Source organism: Cyrtonyx montezumae, unplaced genomic scaffold (assembly GCF_038088225.1).
Source record: "Cyrtonyx montezumae isolate F1298 unplaced genomic scaffold, pur_monq_1.0 scaffold_32, whole genome shotgun sequence".
Lineage (NCBI taxonomy): Eukaryota > Metazoa > Chordata > Aves > Galliformes > Odontophoridae > Cyrtonyx > Cyrtonyx montezumae.
The window spans coordinates 1,483,686-1,498,776 of record NW_027072037.1 but is presented as its reverse complement, the minus strand read 5'-3'; the positions used below and the strand labels follow the sequence as shown (position 1 = coordinate 1,498,776).

General features: G+C 43.7%; 1 protein-coding gene across 1 annotated transcript; it reads left to right on the top strand.

Moving 5' to 3' along the window:
- Positions 1-4,145: 4,145 nt before the first annotated feature.
- Positions 4,146-14,879, top strand: SEC22C (SEC22 homolog C, vesicle trafficking protein). The gene is made up of 6 exons (XM_065744858.1): positions 4,146-4,352; positions 6,033-6,196; positions 6,985-7,167; positions 11,516-11,634; positions 12,228-12,293; positions 13,562-14,879. The coding sequence occupies exons 1-6, from the start codon at positions 4,171-4,173 to the stop codon at positions 13,760-13,762; spliced, it is 915 nt and encodes a 304-aa protein (XP_065600930.1). The 5' UTR covers positions 4,146-4,170; the 3' UTR covers positions 13,763-14,879.
- Positions 14,880-15,091: the final 212 nt, after the last annotated feature.

Here is a 15,091-nt window from a genome sequence, read left to right as displayed (position 1 = left end):
AGGTGAGGGGTGTTTGTCTGTGTCTGTGTCTGTGTGTGTGGAGGCTTTGGGACACGGGTGGGTGTGTGGGTTCCTGGTGGGCGCCGTGGCGGTGCTGATAGAGGAACAGCCACAGTGAAGGAGGTGATGCTGTACAGGATCCTGGCCCTCTGCTGCTGCCCGGTTCTGGGCCTCCAGTACAAAGGAGACCTGGGCGTACTGGGGACAGGCCCATCAAGTGCTGCTGTGCCGGGAGGAGAGGCTGAGAGCTGCGGTGACTCAATGGGATCCTGCCCATGTCCATAAATCCCTGTTGGGTGGTGCAGAGAGCATGGAGCCCAGCTGCTGGTGGTGGTGCCCAGTGCCAGGACAAGAGGCAGTGGGCACAAAGTGGGGTACAGGAGGCTCCATCTGACAGTCAGGAAGCAGTAGTGTGCTGGGCAGGTGCCAGAGTGTTGCCACAGGGACCCTGAGATTGTGGGTTTCCTCCTCGGGAGTTTTCAGAAGCTGTCTGGATGTGGTGCTGGGTGTCTGACCAGGTGGATTTGGAGGTCCTTTCCAGCCTCAACCCATCCATGCTTGCACTTAAGGTGGTACATATTTTTGAGAAGTTGATTAAGGGGAACTGCTTCAGACCCTTAGATGTTAAGGTGTGGTTTAGGCAGCAGTTAGGGTATAGTGGGACTGGAGATTTCAGGTAGGAGCTGACTGTTGGAGTTTGGGTTCCATGTAACGTGCATTATTTGAGGTGCTTGATGTGTCCTGTCATACTCCTATCAACCTACTTTGTGATGGAAAGCTTTATATTTGCTTTCCTGTGATTAGAAGTACAAAGCCTATAGGCTTCCTAGTGGCCTACAAACCTTGTTTTAAAGATTTGGATCCCGTGATGTTTCAGATGGGTGCTAAATCTGGAGAGATTTAAGCCAAATCTGACTGCTTCAGGGCCCTCCTGGGCTGTAGTAGCATTTAGTACAGCTGCAGTGGGAAGATCAGAACTTGACAAAGTAGTCACATGTCTTTGGGTTTGAAACGTGGCTGTGTGCTTCATTTAGAGAAAAAATAAATTTGATTCTAAATGGAGAGAGAAAATGAGTGCTTAAGGGAGGTACTGGTGGCAAGATGTTACCTGTTCACACTGTGCCATTCTTAAAAGGAAGCTTCTGCCCACGAGGCTTAGGTGAAATAACTTCTTAAAGGAAGAAAATAAATAACTTGAAAATAATCCCCCACTCTACCAACTACTTTCTGGTTTGTGTTTGCTTTCAGAGCCTTCCACATAGTACGGAAATTAAGGTAGGAGTTTCTTGAGAAGTGTGATGCTAGTCAATTGGATCTGATCTACAGATGGGCTTGCATAACAGCACCATCAAATAAGAGATCTGACTCAGGCTGCCTTAATAATCCCTGGGTAGTCACTGGGGAGAGTTAGCTGCTGCTTAGAGAGTGAGGGATGGAGGAGCTGCGTTCTGGAGAAGTTTGGTTACATGCCTGCTTTGGGAACATCCTGAGGAGTCCTTTTTGCTGAAGGGCAGGTAAATAAGCACTGCCTGGGGGAGTCTTATTGCTAAAGAGTTTTCTCCTGATGTGTAGGATGTACAGGTGCTTCGTGTCATGAAAATAACAAGCAGTGCTTACTTCAATCATAAATTCCAACTTGTTCCTTGCTGGATTTGTGCCAGTTAAACTGCTGGGCTCGGGCAGGGTGTTAGCAATCTGTATTCCACACAAAGACGTTGTCAGACTGCTGGACCTGAGTTCAAAGGCCTGCCACGTAAAGTCCGCTGCAGATACTTTGGGCAGCTAATCATACGCAAACAGAAAGGGGCCAGGGGAGGAGAAGGTAAGTCAGACTGGAACAGCAGGCTCATAGATTGACTTGGTTCCGTGTGCAGCTTGATCAGAGTGGTGAGTTATGAAAGTGTTTGCCTCGCTGGGAGAGTGGTGAGGTGTTGGAATGGGCTGTCCAGGGGTGGGGTGGGATCCCTGTCCCTCGAGGGGTTCAGGGAGTGTGTGGACGTGGCAGTGAGTGTCAGCACTAGTAGGTCAGGTTGGTGGTTGAACCTGGTGATTCTGAAAGCCTTTTCTAACCTGGATGGTTCTCTGATGCTCTTTGCTCACATGTGATGTGACAAATCTGACTTGCAGGTAAGCGTTTGAGGGAAGTGGCATCAGTGACTGTTTCAACCACGGGCAGAGAGCATCTTCCAACATGCAAGTGACAGAGGGCTGTGGGGGGAAAGCCAGAATTGTTGTGGAGTTGCTGGGGAAGCATGGAGAGGAAAGGAGATAGCTGTGTTGGGGTGATAGGTAACAAGAAAGCTGAACCTGCTGCGTTAAATTACTTTTCCTCTCCTGCATGGTTACTCTGGCATTCCTCTTTCAACTGTGTGTTGTATTTCATGTAAACATGCCTTCAGGCCATGTGAATGGGAAGTAAGAAGCAGAGCCAGTCAATGCTTCTCCAGCTGTTTGCCCAGGGGGTGTGCCTGCCTGCTCTCAGAGGTCTTGAGGTTTGAGCCACTGCCTCTGTGCTGGGGTTGGTAGTGGAGCCTTTCTGTTTCACACATTTTCCTTTTTTCACAGTACTAAAAGGCACGTGACCTACCTGTCTTACTTGCACTTAAGCTTGACTGTGCATGCTTCACTTCCTTAGGCAGCAAAGCTAGAAAAAATCACAGGCAAGTAGATAAAAAATAGTAATAATCAACCTGCTGTATGAATACAGCAGTGATAGCCATGCTGGTCTGTGTGACCACACTCAAAAGGTGACTGTTAACATTAATACTTCCGAGTTGGCAATTTCCTTCTGTGTTCTCATTTCACTTTTGTGCTCGAGCTGAAGCAGTTTTCTGTAGTGCTCTGTCCATGCTATTGCAGGATGCTGGAGATGGATGTGGTGTCTCAACATGACATACAGTCATTCTGATTATTGCTGAAGTTCATTCTGATGCACACCAAGCAAAGTTGGCAAGCTCAGTTTGATTTTACAGCTGAGAAAAGAGAACTCAACTCTTAAGAGAGGTTAGGAGCTCTGCAGGCATGGGAGGTTATGAATGGCTGTAGGGGAACATCCTTTGTTCTCTTACCTTCATAGGGAGCAAAACCACATGACAGTGGGGTACATTTAAAGGCACTTGGAGTGTATTTTTGATGCAGGCTGCCTGAAGCAGTCATTCCCTCTATCACATTACTTCACAGTAATATTTCTGTCTTTTTTTTCTTCATCTAACACTTTATTTATGCAGTTATCCTGAAGCAAACACCTTTTTTATTTCTCAAGTTATTTGTAGTAATCTCTTAATGTCTGCAGATGTGGAGGTGCTTTACAGCAAGCTCAGATTACTTTTAAATCAGTGGTTGTGGTGTCACAAGTACTGTCTTGGATGAAGGATGTCTTGGTGAAGAAAATGAGCTGTTATCCTTGAAAGCAGTCTGCCTTAAGGATGTGTTCACCCCTGTGCAGCAGGTTTTATGATACAGACAAGGGCCAGTTGGTGAGTTTTCTCAAACTGTCACCCTGGTTGTCTTTCAGATGTGATGGGAGCTGCACTGCTGTTCTTGTGGCATCTGGTGCTGCATGCTCACGGTGTGCCCGAAGGACAGATCTCCTGTGTGATCTGATGTACCAGGTAATTTCCAGTAATAGCTCATGGTGGGTGACTGTGACCTGGTGAAGAACAAGAAGCCAAGAGAGGGCAACATTTGTTCTGTGTTTAGCCATAATTGCTTCTGTAGAAAGAGCATGCCAGGCTGCTGCCATTTTAAAAAATGACTGTGTTGCACTGGAGAATCAGGCCTTGCTGCAGCACTAACACAGCTGCAGGGTCCTTAGGAGTGAGCTGGTTTCCATAAACACGAAGAAGAACATAGCTCAGCATTTCTGACACTTCAGGTGAAGTAGGAGGGAGAACAGTGAACGTTCTCACTGTCAAATCCCCACCTCACCTGTTAGTTTGAGAGAGGCAGCAGATGGACACAGCTCCGACCTTTGGGAATACTTTGATCAGCTTTCAGCAGCAGTGCTGTTACAAGAGGGACTGTCGAGTAGCAGTGGTGAATAAACTCTCTGAGATGTGTCTGTCTTGTGTAGTGGCCTGAAAAGATCTGTAAGGATCTGACCACTGCTGCATCGTTAAGCTAATTCAGCGATTCATTTTCAGGTTGTCCTCATGAGTACTCCAGTGGAGAATGTCCATGATCTTCTTTGCCTGTGTGGTGCGGGTGAGAGACGGCCTTCCCCTCTCAGCCTCCACAGACTTTCATTTCAACCAGGACTTTCTGCAATGCAGGAAGAAACTGAAGGCGTTATCCTCAGTTCTGGCACAGTATCCAAGTCGAGGCACAGCAAAAGGCCGTGACCTGAGCATCCAGTAAGTCCCCTGCCTCAGCTGGTTTGTTTTCTGACTTCAGTTTTTTAGGATGGTTGTGCTGGGGATTAGTTGAACTTTAAGGATGGGGTATGTTCTGTGAAACTCAAGATTGTAACCTAGCTGGATTTTGAAACTGAACTGACCTGGAAATCCCCGGGTTCCTCCAGTTCTTCTTCTGGCTCACACAGAGCTGCCTACAGTGGTTTGGAGAAATGAGGAATCTCTGCTTTCTTCCACTGGAGAAGGATCTGCTAGTCTCTATTTCAAGAAATTACAGTTTCAATCGGAGTAATTCTGTTTCCTCTTCAGTTTATTTTTAAAAATGAGTTTTAGCTTGTGATTGCAGGCAAACTTACAGTGATCCTGAGCTAGAACTGTGTCTCAATCTGACAGAGTTACTGGAGAAATGGGATATGTAAGCTTGCACTGAATGAACTGGGAAATCAGAGATTATCTTTTTAATTCCTTTTCTTTCAGGTTGTGTTTATGCCCTTAAGTAGTAACGAGTTATGCAGCTGTCATCTTCCTTAGCCCCTGCAGAAATAGTTATGCATCTGGTTCTGAAGTGAGAGGACTGCAGATAGATACGTGGCAAAAAGAGTTGGTTTTTGGCAGCTTGGCCAGGGTTGTTTTACACAGATGTGGTGTTGGTTTCAGCTGTGAACTGGGGACCAAGGGAATCTTGGGAATGTGCCCAGTGTAACTGGACTGGCACAGAGCTCATCTGAACCAGCAGTCCCAAGTACACAGTGGAGCAAATAAACAGAAATGTAATAAAACAAACTACAAATATCTCTGTGTGGGAGGGTGAAATAAATAAACAGGAGGAGAGAGAAAATGCAGAAAGTGTGATTGTTGAGCTTCAAGACTAGGTCTTAGCTAAGATATTGCCAATGAGTGGGTAACCAGTAAGGGAGGACTTCCTCTGCTCAGAGGTACTTATGAGTCTGTAATCGTTGTGGGGATTGTGGAAGTTTAGCTGCCTGCACTGAGTGCTGACACCTGACCTAGGTACCTTGTCTCACACGTTGTTTTATGAAGTCCAGATGAGAATGATTGTGCTCCTCCTTAATTACACAGCTTCACCTTGCTCAGGTGAATGCCTGGTCAGGATCCTAGTAGGTTTGAGGGCATCTGTAAGTGGAAATGTCAATACAGAAACTTCTGTCCTGGTCCCTTTTGGAAGAGAATTTTCATTTCACTCTCAGAAAATCATCTTACTTTGTTATAGATGACTAAGCATTAGTAGTGTTCTTGTGCAAGTTAACAGATACTTCTTAATATGAAGTCATTGCATTCAAGGGGCACAAGGAATACATCTGCTTGCTTCCAGTGAGCAAGCTTCCTTGTCTCTGTGTCTAAATTTTCTTCCCTGTGATGTTTTCTGGGTGTCCCTGTAGTTGTTAGCATGAGTTTCCCAGCCTGGCTTCAAATAATGTCCTCAGTTTTTACTGATGTAATGTGCTCAAGCTTACAGAGTGAGCTGAGAACAAGAGGAAGATCTGCAGGGCCTGCAGGATGATCCCAGCCCTGTGAGCAGTGCATCCTTCACACTCTGCTCCCTCAGTCTTTGCAGCCTGTACATTTATCTTTGATAGAATGCACAGTTGGCTTCTCACGTTCTGAATGACCCTTCCACCTTTGTATGTTGATAATCCTGTCTTTTTTGTGATATTGCAGTTTCCTGTCTTCTGGGGAGATTGCCTGCATGGCAATCTGTTCCAGCAGCTACTCAACCATCATGGCATTTTGCTTCCTGGAAGAGCTTCAGTGGGAATTTGCTACTTCCTATGACACAACAAGCATCAGTTTAGCTTCCAGGCCGTATGCTTTCCTTGAATTTGGTTTGTATCTTTGTTCTCTACTAAGAACTTCTTGTCTGATTCTTTAATGATATTGCATAATACCTCCTGGCCAAAGCTTGGTCATAAAAATGAGTCTGTGTGTGTGTGCCTTTGCATGCATGTGTAGGAGGAAGGAGAAACTTTATAACTGGATTAAACCATTAGATTATTGTTCTTCCTGTTCCTGAGAGCCCTGGTAACAGATGAGCAGAATGTGGTGCTGGTTAATAAATAAGCCCAGGAAAACAAAAAATCCACATCTCAAAACACTTTATAATGTAGTTAGAAGGAATCTGACAGGTGGAGACAGATGGGTACAGGGAAAAAAAGAAGGCAGAATAGATTGTTAGGGACAGATTCACTTCTGGCATGACTTAGATTCATGTGGTACTTCATAATCCTGCCCAGTGTTTCTTTTTTACCCTGATATAAACGAGCTTCTTGCCAAGTAACAGATGTTCTACAGAACCTCACACCTTTGAAAACACATTCCTTCACAGTGAGAAGCTATTCTGGGAAGGGATGCAATAGTGCAGTGGGTTCACACGTTTCTACCTGGATTTCCACAATCCCACTGTGCTTAGAAAAACTGAGGAATCTTTAAGGAGAGTACATTATACAGTCCTCATATGTTTTGTATATATTGTCTTTAAGTCATGAGGTCCAATTGTTTCATTCAGGCCTCTTTGTGGTTCAGAATTAAAATCACCAAAAGAAAAGAACACGATTTGGTGAATAACTGACTAAAGCTTTGCAGTGCTAAACCAAAGCGTGCTTTTGTGTTGCAGATAATGCCATTCAGAAAGTAAAACACCGCTTTAACTACAGGAGTGGCTCTCCAATGAAGGTCAGCTGGGAGAAGGTGGAGGAGGAGCTGAGGTTGCAGCCCCCAGTTCAGCTGAAGCTGGCTGATACGGAGCTGATGAATGGGGTGGCTAATGGAGGGCACACAGGAGTGCATGTGGAGGTTGGTAAGTTACTGCTGTGCACAGGTGACACTGCACTTGTTGAACCTCACCCTGCAAATGACAGCAAGGTGTCTATGAAGGCATGCAGCAGCAGTTGCTCCTTTGCACTGGGAAACTGTAGAATCATAGAATGGCCTGTGTTGAAAAGGACATCAAAGATCATCTGCTTTCAGCCCTCCTGCCGTGGGCAGGGTCACCAACCACTAGAGCGGGCTTCCCAGAGCCACATCCAGCCTTGCCTTGAATGCCTCCAGGGATGGGGCATCCACAGCCTCTCTGGGCAGCCAGTTCCAGTGCATCACTGCCCTCAGAGTGAAGTGCTTCCTCCTAACATCAAACCTGAATCTCTCCTGTCTTAGTTTAAAACCATTCCCCCTTGTCCTATCACTGTCAGCCCATGTAATCAGTTGTTCCCTCTCCTGTTTAAACATTCCCTTCAAGTATTGAGTCTCCCCAGAGCCTTCTGCAAGCTAAGCAAGCCCAGTTCCCTCAACCTTTCCTCATAGAACAGGTGCTGTCATTTCAGTGTTGTCGTGTTCAGTGTTGTCTTGTTTGTGGTTTGGTTCTGTGATCAAAGTCCTGCTTACTTCCTCTGCAAAATAAAATGATCCTAATCCCATTAGCATTACAGTTAAATACAGCTGGGTATCACGAGCTTGTATTTCCTCTTTTTTATTGTTGCTCTTGGGTTACAAAGTGCTAATAACATTAAAATCCAATTGCCCAGTCTTCATGTTTCCGATGGATGAACCGGAATCTGATTTGGTGTAGGAATTTGTAATGGATCCTTGACCAGGAGGAATTAAAAACAGAAGTGAAAACATTTGGTTTACAAGTCAAACTCGTGGGTGTGCCTCCAAACCATGCTTGGAGGTGAAATATTTTTGTGATGAGGCAGGGCTTACCAATTATTTGCACCATTGTGAACAATTTCAGTGCCAGTAAACATATGCTAGCTAGTCTGTGTCCATGGAGCAGAAATTGGTTTTCAGTTCCTCCATATTCTTAATTGCTTTCTTTTATTTTCCATCTGGCTTGTGTTTCTGGCTTTTTCTCTGTGGCCTAACCCAAATGCTCAAACAAATTGTCCTGTCCTTATTTTAAGGATCATGTTGGTGATCATCTGTTTCCATCAGCTGCAGTCAGCTTCCCTGGTTTATTTCTCTCCTCTCGTGTTGAATCCCACTTAGCAGCTCTAAGTTTAGCTGTGTGCATGGTGTTTGTTTCCTTATTAGTGTTATTTATATTAAGGCTCTGCTAGACAGGAGACTTGTTGAGTATACACTGAAGTGTCCTGGTTAAAGGAGAGCAGTATTAAACATCCTATACTGAAGATAAATCCCAGACTGCTCAAGGCATTGGTTTCCTCACATGGCTATAGCTCCTGCCTCCTCTTTAGCTGTACAATCACATCCTCAGGCTTTTCTTCATGTTAGCATGAAAGGAGTCTGAAAAGTCAGGGCAGTTTTGTCTTTATCGCTGTATAGATAGAACACAAAGGGTGTGTGGGGTTTTTTTGTGTCATTTTCCCTTCGTTTTGTTCATTCCTTTGTTAACTAAACCCAGCCTGCTTCCTCCTGGAAAGGCTCTTAACACTGTGTTGTTGGTCAACAAACGTGCAGGAGCTCAGCTTGCCTTGCAGCAGCCAAACCCTGAGTCTCTGTAAGCAGAGCTCATCCAGCTTTGCAGGTCAGTGGGGTGTGTATGTAAGAGCAATGTGAAATGGAAGTAATCTTTTGTAGGGACATGGTGGGCACTTAAGAGTCCTTTATGGTTGTTGTTTTTTTTTTTTTTTGAGAGAGATGATAACCTCTCCTTATATCTTTGTTTTTCATTTCCTTGTGTTTTATTTTTAAAACACTCGAGTGTGATTTCATTCTTCTCCACTCCTGGCATGGCTTTTCTCTGTGCTCTGAAGTGCCATGACTTTCCTGTTTGAACAGCCAAATCAGTTTGAATCCCAGTGAGCATTTAATTGTGCATATGCAAGATCACATAGTCCTGGACTAACAGAGCTTGTGCTCTCGTGTTTTCTTATTTAAATAAGTAGTTCTAGCATTAACTTACTTTTGTAAAAACAAGATCAAATCTGCAGCCAGAATTGTAAGCACTTCGCCCTGATAGTGCCCGTTTCACTCATTCTATGCAATTTGCTTTTGTGGATTAAACCTCAGAAGGATGTAAAACTCCACAGCAAACAGTTTAAAGATCACTTTGCGCAGACTGCCAACCCTGTGCAGCTCAATACTGTAATCCCCCCTGCATCTGTGATAGCAGTTCTTATCCAGCTGAACACAAATGTAGCTTGTAAATTGTGTGCTCTTGTCTTCAGCATGCACAAGTGATGCGTTGCATTGCTCTTCTCTGAGGTCTGGGAACTCTTGACATGTGTAATTGCAAGACCCTGTACAAAGAGTGGCACTTGTGCTTGATGATTTCCCTGTGGAAGATACAGTCTGCCTCTAAAGCAAATCTTAGCAACTCAGGGACAAGATACAGTAGTCTTTCTCAGGAAATTTCCACGAGAGAAATACATTGCTGCAACATTATCTAATTTATGGAAAATGAGAGGAAACAGAGTGCTGCAGTCAGTGTAAGAACAAACATGCTGGTACAGCTTCTGTTAAGTGTTTTGCTTGGACTTCAGATTTCATTGCACAGCAAAAAAAAAAGCAAAGTTGCCTTTAAATGATTGGGTTTCTTGCATCATTTATTTACACGAGAGTGTGTGTGACTGTAATACACAGTAATACTAAATAATGTGACATATTGCAAATGAGATTAATACATTCCCCTCTGTAGCAGTTTTGGGGATGAAATTATGGAGGTACGAATGCGTGTCGCACAAATTAATTACATGGGCATTTATAAAAGATCATTTATATCCCAATGTTAATTTGACACCAAGATTTTTTTTTAAATCCATCCATCAAAACCTCTCTTAAAGGAGAAGACAGAGGTGTTTTTCATCTTTAAGTCGTGCAGCAGGGTGGTGCTCTTGAAGTATTTCATCTGCCACCAAAGCAAAGCTGGAATCGGTCTCTACAGTGTTACATGGTTTACCTACAGAAGTCAGGAGCTGACTGCATCTGGATGGGAAGATCCTGAGACAGGGCAGGCTTCTTGAGGGCTCCTTCGTTCTGTCCTTTATCTTCTGGATATCTCCTGCTGGTGCAGGAGAAGGTCTGGATTTGGTACTTGAAGTGCAAATTGCCCTTGCTATGCTTGAAGTATTCTCATTGTGGTGATGCAAAGATAGAACACAGCGTGACGTGCAGGTGTAGTCTAATATTGGACTGTCTGGGATAGCTGGGTTGGGAAATAGGTGAGGTTTGTGGTCATACACAGCCCTTAATTAGAAGTGCCACATTCCAAAATTAAGTACAAATCAATAGTAATTGCTTTGACCTAAATTAGGTGTGAAGCAATTAGGTCATCCTGAATAAATACTATTGGGTGCATGGGTGTTAAGAGAGCATAATAGTTGTGGAGGAGATGGGAGGGGAGAGAGAGGTGGTTTGCTGCTTCTAGAATGTGGGCCAGCTGGGAGAAAACCTATGAACCTATAAAAGGAAAGAAAGGAATTGCAGTGCAGTGTAAAATAAGTAGCAAGCACCAAAAGCTGCAGCAGCAGTCTGGTTTCTAGGCCCTGGTTTGACTGTGTTCTGTCAGTCTGCCTTGAGGACTCCCACTGACAGGAGCAGAGGCAGTGTGGTCTGGAGAGCTGCCACGGTAACTGCTCTGACAGCAGAGCACCTGAGTCTTTGGCTTCAGCACTTGTGTGCTATGTTCTGGCAGCTGCTTAATTAGGGCACCAAATTCCATATGGGAATGGTGCAGGTGAAACAAAACTTCTGGAGGCTGCACTGAACCCTCTGACTGTCAGTGGGAATAAAAACACGATTGCTGGTTTGAGGAGGGAATGAAGTGCTCCCCTGCTGTTACAGACGTCAGAAATCTGAGCTTTTTAGCAGAACTTTGAGTGCTGAAAGCTTCTAACTTTTCTACCAACCAGGAAAGAGCAGTCAGTATGTGAATGTGCTGTAATAAACAGCTCAAAAATACCTATATGTAGCACAAAAGAAGAAACCAGTGCCAGGTGACTCAAGAACAAATTCTCTTGTTTGATTCATGTTGTGGATCTGATTTCTGGATGTCCAAAGAACTGAGCAGTGCAATGCAACAAGAAGGCTGCTTCTATTCATTACTGGTCTTCTCAAGGCAAGCATGAAAATCAGTGCAAGCTAATTTCAGCTGCATTCTGTAGAAGATTCAGAGCAGTATTGCTGACTTTCACTGTCTCTCTTGTTGCTCTCTTTTAGTGTTGGTTTTTTTCCTTGCTGTTTTTTAGCTCCTGCTTACAGAATGCAGCGTGTGACTCCCCTGGGGATTCTGTCACTCGTCCTGAACATCATGTGTGGAGCTCTGAATCTCATCCGAGGAGTTCACCTAGCAGAGCATTCGCTCCAGGTAACCCTGACTGACTTGAAACCTATAAATGAGATCAAGAAGGAGAGTTACTGGGGTAACCAGGTTAAGGGTGGCTGTTCTGCTTTGTAGCAGTACATGCATATCTCCATAGGAAGCGTTTTGTTTTTCCAGGAAGTGCATCATTCTGATGGCTCCCCTGCTAGAGCTCACGTTTTGTTGTCTATCTCAACATGCTGCACTTCATCCTTTTGTGCTGAGATTGAAATGTGGAGAAATACTTTGGTTTTTCAGAGCTGGGTTTGTGTTTGATGCTTTCGTTCATGTTCCGGATACTTCTTTGTCTTTTTCATTGAACAAATTTGAGACTGCAGACAGCTTTAAGAAAGGCAAAAAGAAGCATCCTGAAGGTAGAGATGCACAGTTTAACTTAGCAGGTGTTATCACATACACCTCAGCTCTTAGTGCTTGGTTCAGCCCTGTTGAGCTGTTTGGTACTGCTACAATCAATCAAGGTAAACGAGGCTGAGAGGTACTTAATGAAGGCTAATATTCTAAAATATGAATTAGTGCTTGCTAACGACTGTAGTTGATGTAGTTCCTTGTTTGTTGCTTTTTTTTTCTTATCCAAACAGGAGGACTATGAAGGAATGGGAAATGTGGTCGCATTTTTTCTACCTTTTCTAGCCTGTGTTTTCCAGGTACGTTCACAAAATGCTTTCTGATTTTTGGTATTACAGTTTACAACACAAAATCATTTCCAGCTAAGCAGAGGCACAGCTTGGCTTATAGCATCTGATCTAGTTAATTCCACAGAGGTATTGCAGTGAAGTGGCACAGCTACAGTTAAGAATGCAACGTGACCCTTGGAAATTGCAGTTGTAGACTTGTGTTTCTGTATGCTCTTATGTGTCAAACTGAGCTGAGTGTGGTGAGTGTTCAGCCAAAGGTGGCTTGTCCCCCAGTGATGGTGGCAGACGTAGCTGATAGACTTCTGTAACCTAACCACCTTGAAAGACCAAGCAGATATGGAACAGCAGCATCACCAAATATTTTTTTATTTAAATTAAAAGGGTTTTTTTAATTGCTATTTATTGTATCGTGATAGATAGACAGTTGAGTGTCTTTCAGCCTTCTTACACCTCTGCTTATGGCAGAGCTTTGAAATGGAGGTAATACTCTGGATCTAAAACTAGATGCAAATATTCTTCACAAAGAGAGGCTCTGTCCTGCTTTTTTCCTGTTAGTACCTGAAGCCAGAGAAGCTCAAAAATGAACAAACAAGCAAATTCTCTCTTATCCCCATCTGCAGCAATTGTCTTCACAAAATACTTGCTCATAAACTGAGCTGAAATGTGAAGTGCTTTCTACTGTATGGTCTTTACTTGTGTCATCAGCACGTTTGGAAGCCTAAGTATGAAAGCCTGAGTTTAAAATAAATAACTTATCTGACAGCAGTGGGTGAGAATTTTAGCTGTATCCTGTAAAGCTTGTTGCTCTTTGTCCATACTTAGCTCGTGGTTTTTGAACTCAAAAAAAGAAGGCTGAACACTTTTTGAGCCACACGCTGACAGAAATGATGGTCTTGCTACCAAGCCAGTTCTAGAGAACAAAGTCCTTCACTTCTCCCAGGAGCAGTTACAGCAGCAGCAGCAGATCAGGTTCTGCTCATTTCCTGCTTCTGAGCTTTCAGCTTGCAAAAATCCTCGCTGGGTTTTGAAAGCTGGCTCCAACTTCAGACTCCTTTAGTTCCAGGCTGAGGTGGGCAGGAGGGGACGCTGGCTGTGCTGACAGGCTGTATTTGATGTGTGGGCTGGGGCTGCTGGCCTGCTCTTCTGGGAGGAGCTAACAGCATGAGAGCTGGAGGGAAGCTTTAAGCTTTATAGTGATCAGTGTGCTATTAGGGGCATTGAGCTATGACTCCTGTCTGTCCTTCCAGGCTGACACTCTTTCTCTTTTCCTTTTGTAGTGTTATTTGTACCTGTTCTACAGCTCGACGAGGAAGGTGAAGACATTTGTACTCTTTTCCTCTGTTTGTTTTTGCAATATTTACTTGTATGGATTACGGAATCTCTGGCAAATAGCCTTTCACATAGGAGTGGCATCTCTTTCCTCCTACCAGATACTGACAAGGCAACTCATGGAAAAGCAACATGACTGTGGAGTATGAAAAAGACTTTGGGTTCGCTGCTCTGTTTTTACAAATTATTTTTTTCTTTTTGTATTAAAATGGCCAAAAATAGCTTGGATTTTTTTTCCAATATTTCTGACTGCAAGGAGAGTGTTTCAAAGCAACATGAAATACAGTACTATCCTGTCTTAGTGTCATTCACACAGTGAAGAATTTAGCTGTGTTCAACACAATGTGTGGTGATTGTGCATGATAGATTTTGTCAGGTGACATCAACGGGTCGAGGTTCAGGCTCTTACTCCTTGACTAACACCATCCAGATAGCATTTTGCCATTAATCTTGCTGGCTTGTTAACAGTTTGGCAGGCAAAAAAAGTTTTAAAAACATACAGTAAAGTGAAGGTAAAGTGGTGGGTGACATTTTTGTCCATACAGTTTATTAAGCATTAAGATTCTTGGTAAATGTAAGTGAAGGAGTAGTTTGCCATAGTTAGGTGAGTGCATTACAATGGGAAAAAGCGTTAGGATGAGATTCAGGGTGTATTTTTTTCTGGGTTTTGAAGGAAAGGAAAAGGCTGGCTGCTTTAAAACTCTTAGAGGCTATAAATATCTCCTGTCTGAACAGCACATTGTCGTTAAGTATGTGCTTATTGTTTAATCCCAAATATGCTTAGGGCAGCATAAAATGAACCAAGCAAACGAGGTGACCTTTCAGCTCAGGTGACCTTTATTTCCTTGGATAAGGTCTCTTGCACTGTAAAGTCAATTCCATGTTTGCTTGGTCTGTAAGATAGTAAACCTTCCAAGCCTCCTTGTGACAGGCCACTGCCTCCTTCACCTTTAATACAAAGTATAGCTGCTGAGTAGAAAGCCATCTCCAGTAATGGAGAGAAAGAGCAGGTTCTCTTTTTTTATCCAAGACACCTTTAGTTGATGGTGTTGAGTTCTTATGCTAAGATGAATTCATGAGCGTGCAATTTTGGATATAGTACTTAGGAGCTGAGTTTCTCAGCCTCTGCTGCTCTGGGTATTCCTGTATGTGATGCATTTTAGCACACATACGAACACATTAGGCTGCCTGTGCTTAAAAGCAAGCATAGCATTTTAGTGCAGCTGTCCCTGAGGGACTGTAAAGACTCAAACTAAGAAGATACAGGGAAGTGCAAGTATGTTATTGCCCAACTTTGCTAGATATTGCCTAGCTTTTTTTTTGTTGTTGTTTCTGTCTTATAAGCCTATTTTCTGATGACCCCATTCCCTTCATGAAAAGTCTTTCACCAAGGAGTCTCTGGTGTTTGCAGAGAGATTAACATGATGCAGAGTTGCATCAGAATAATGACTCATCTCAAAATAACTTTCTTGCATATC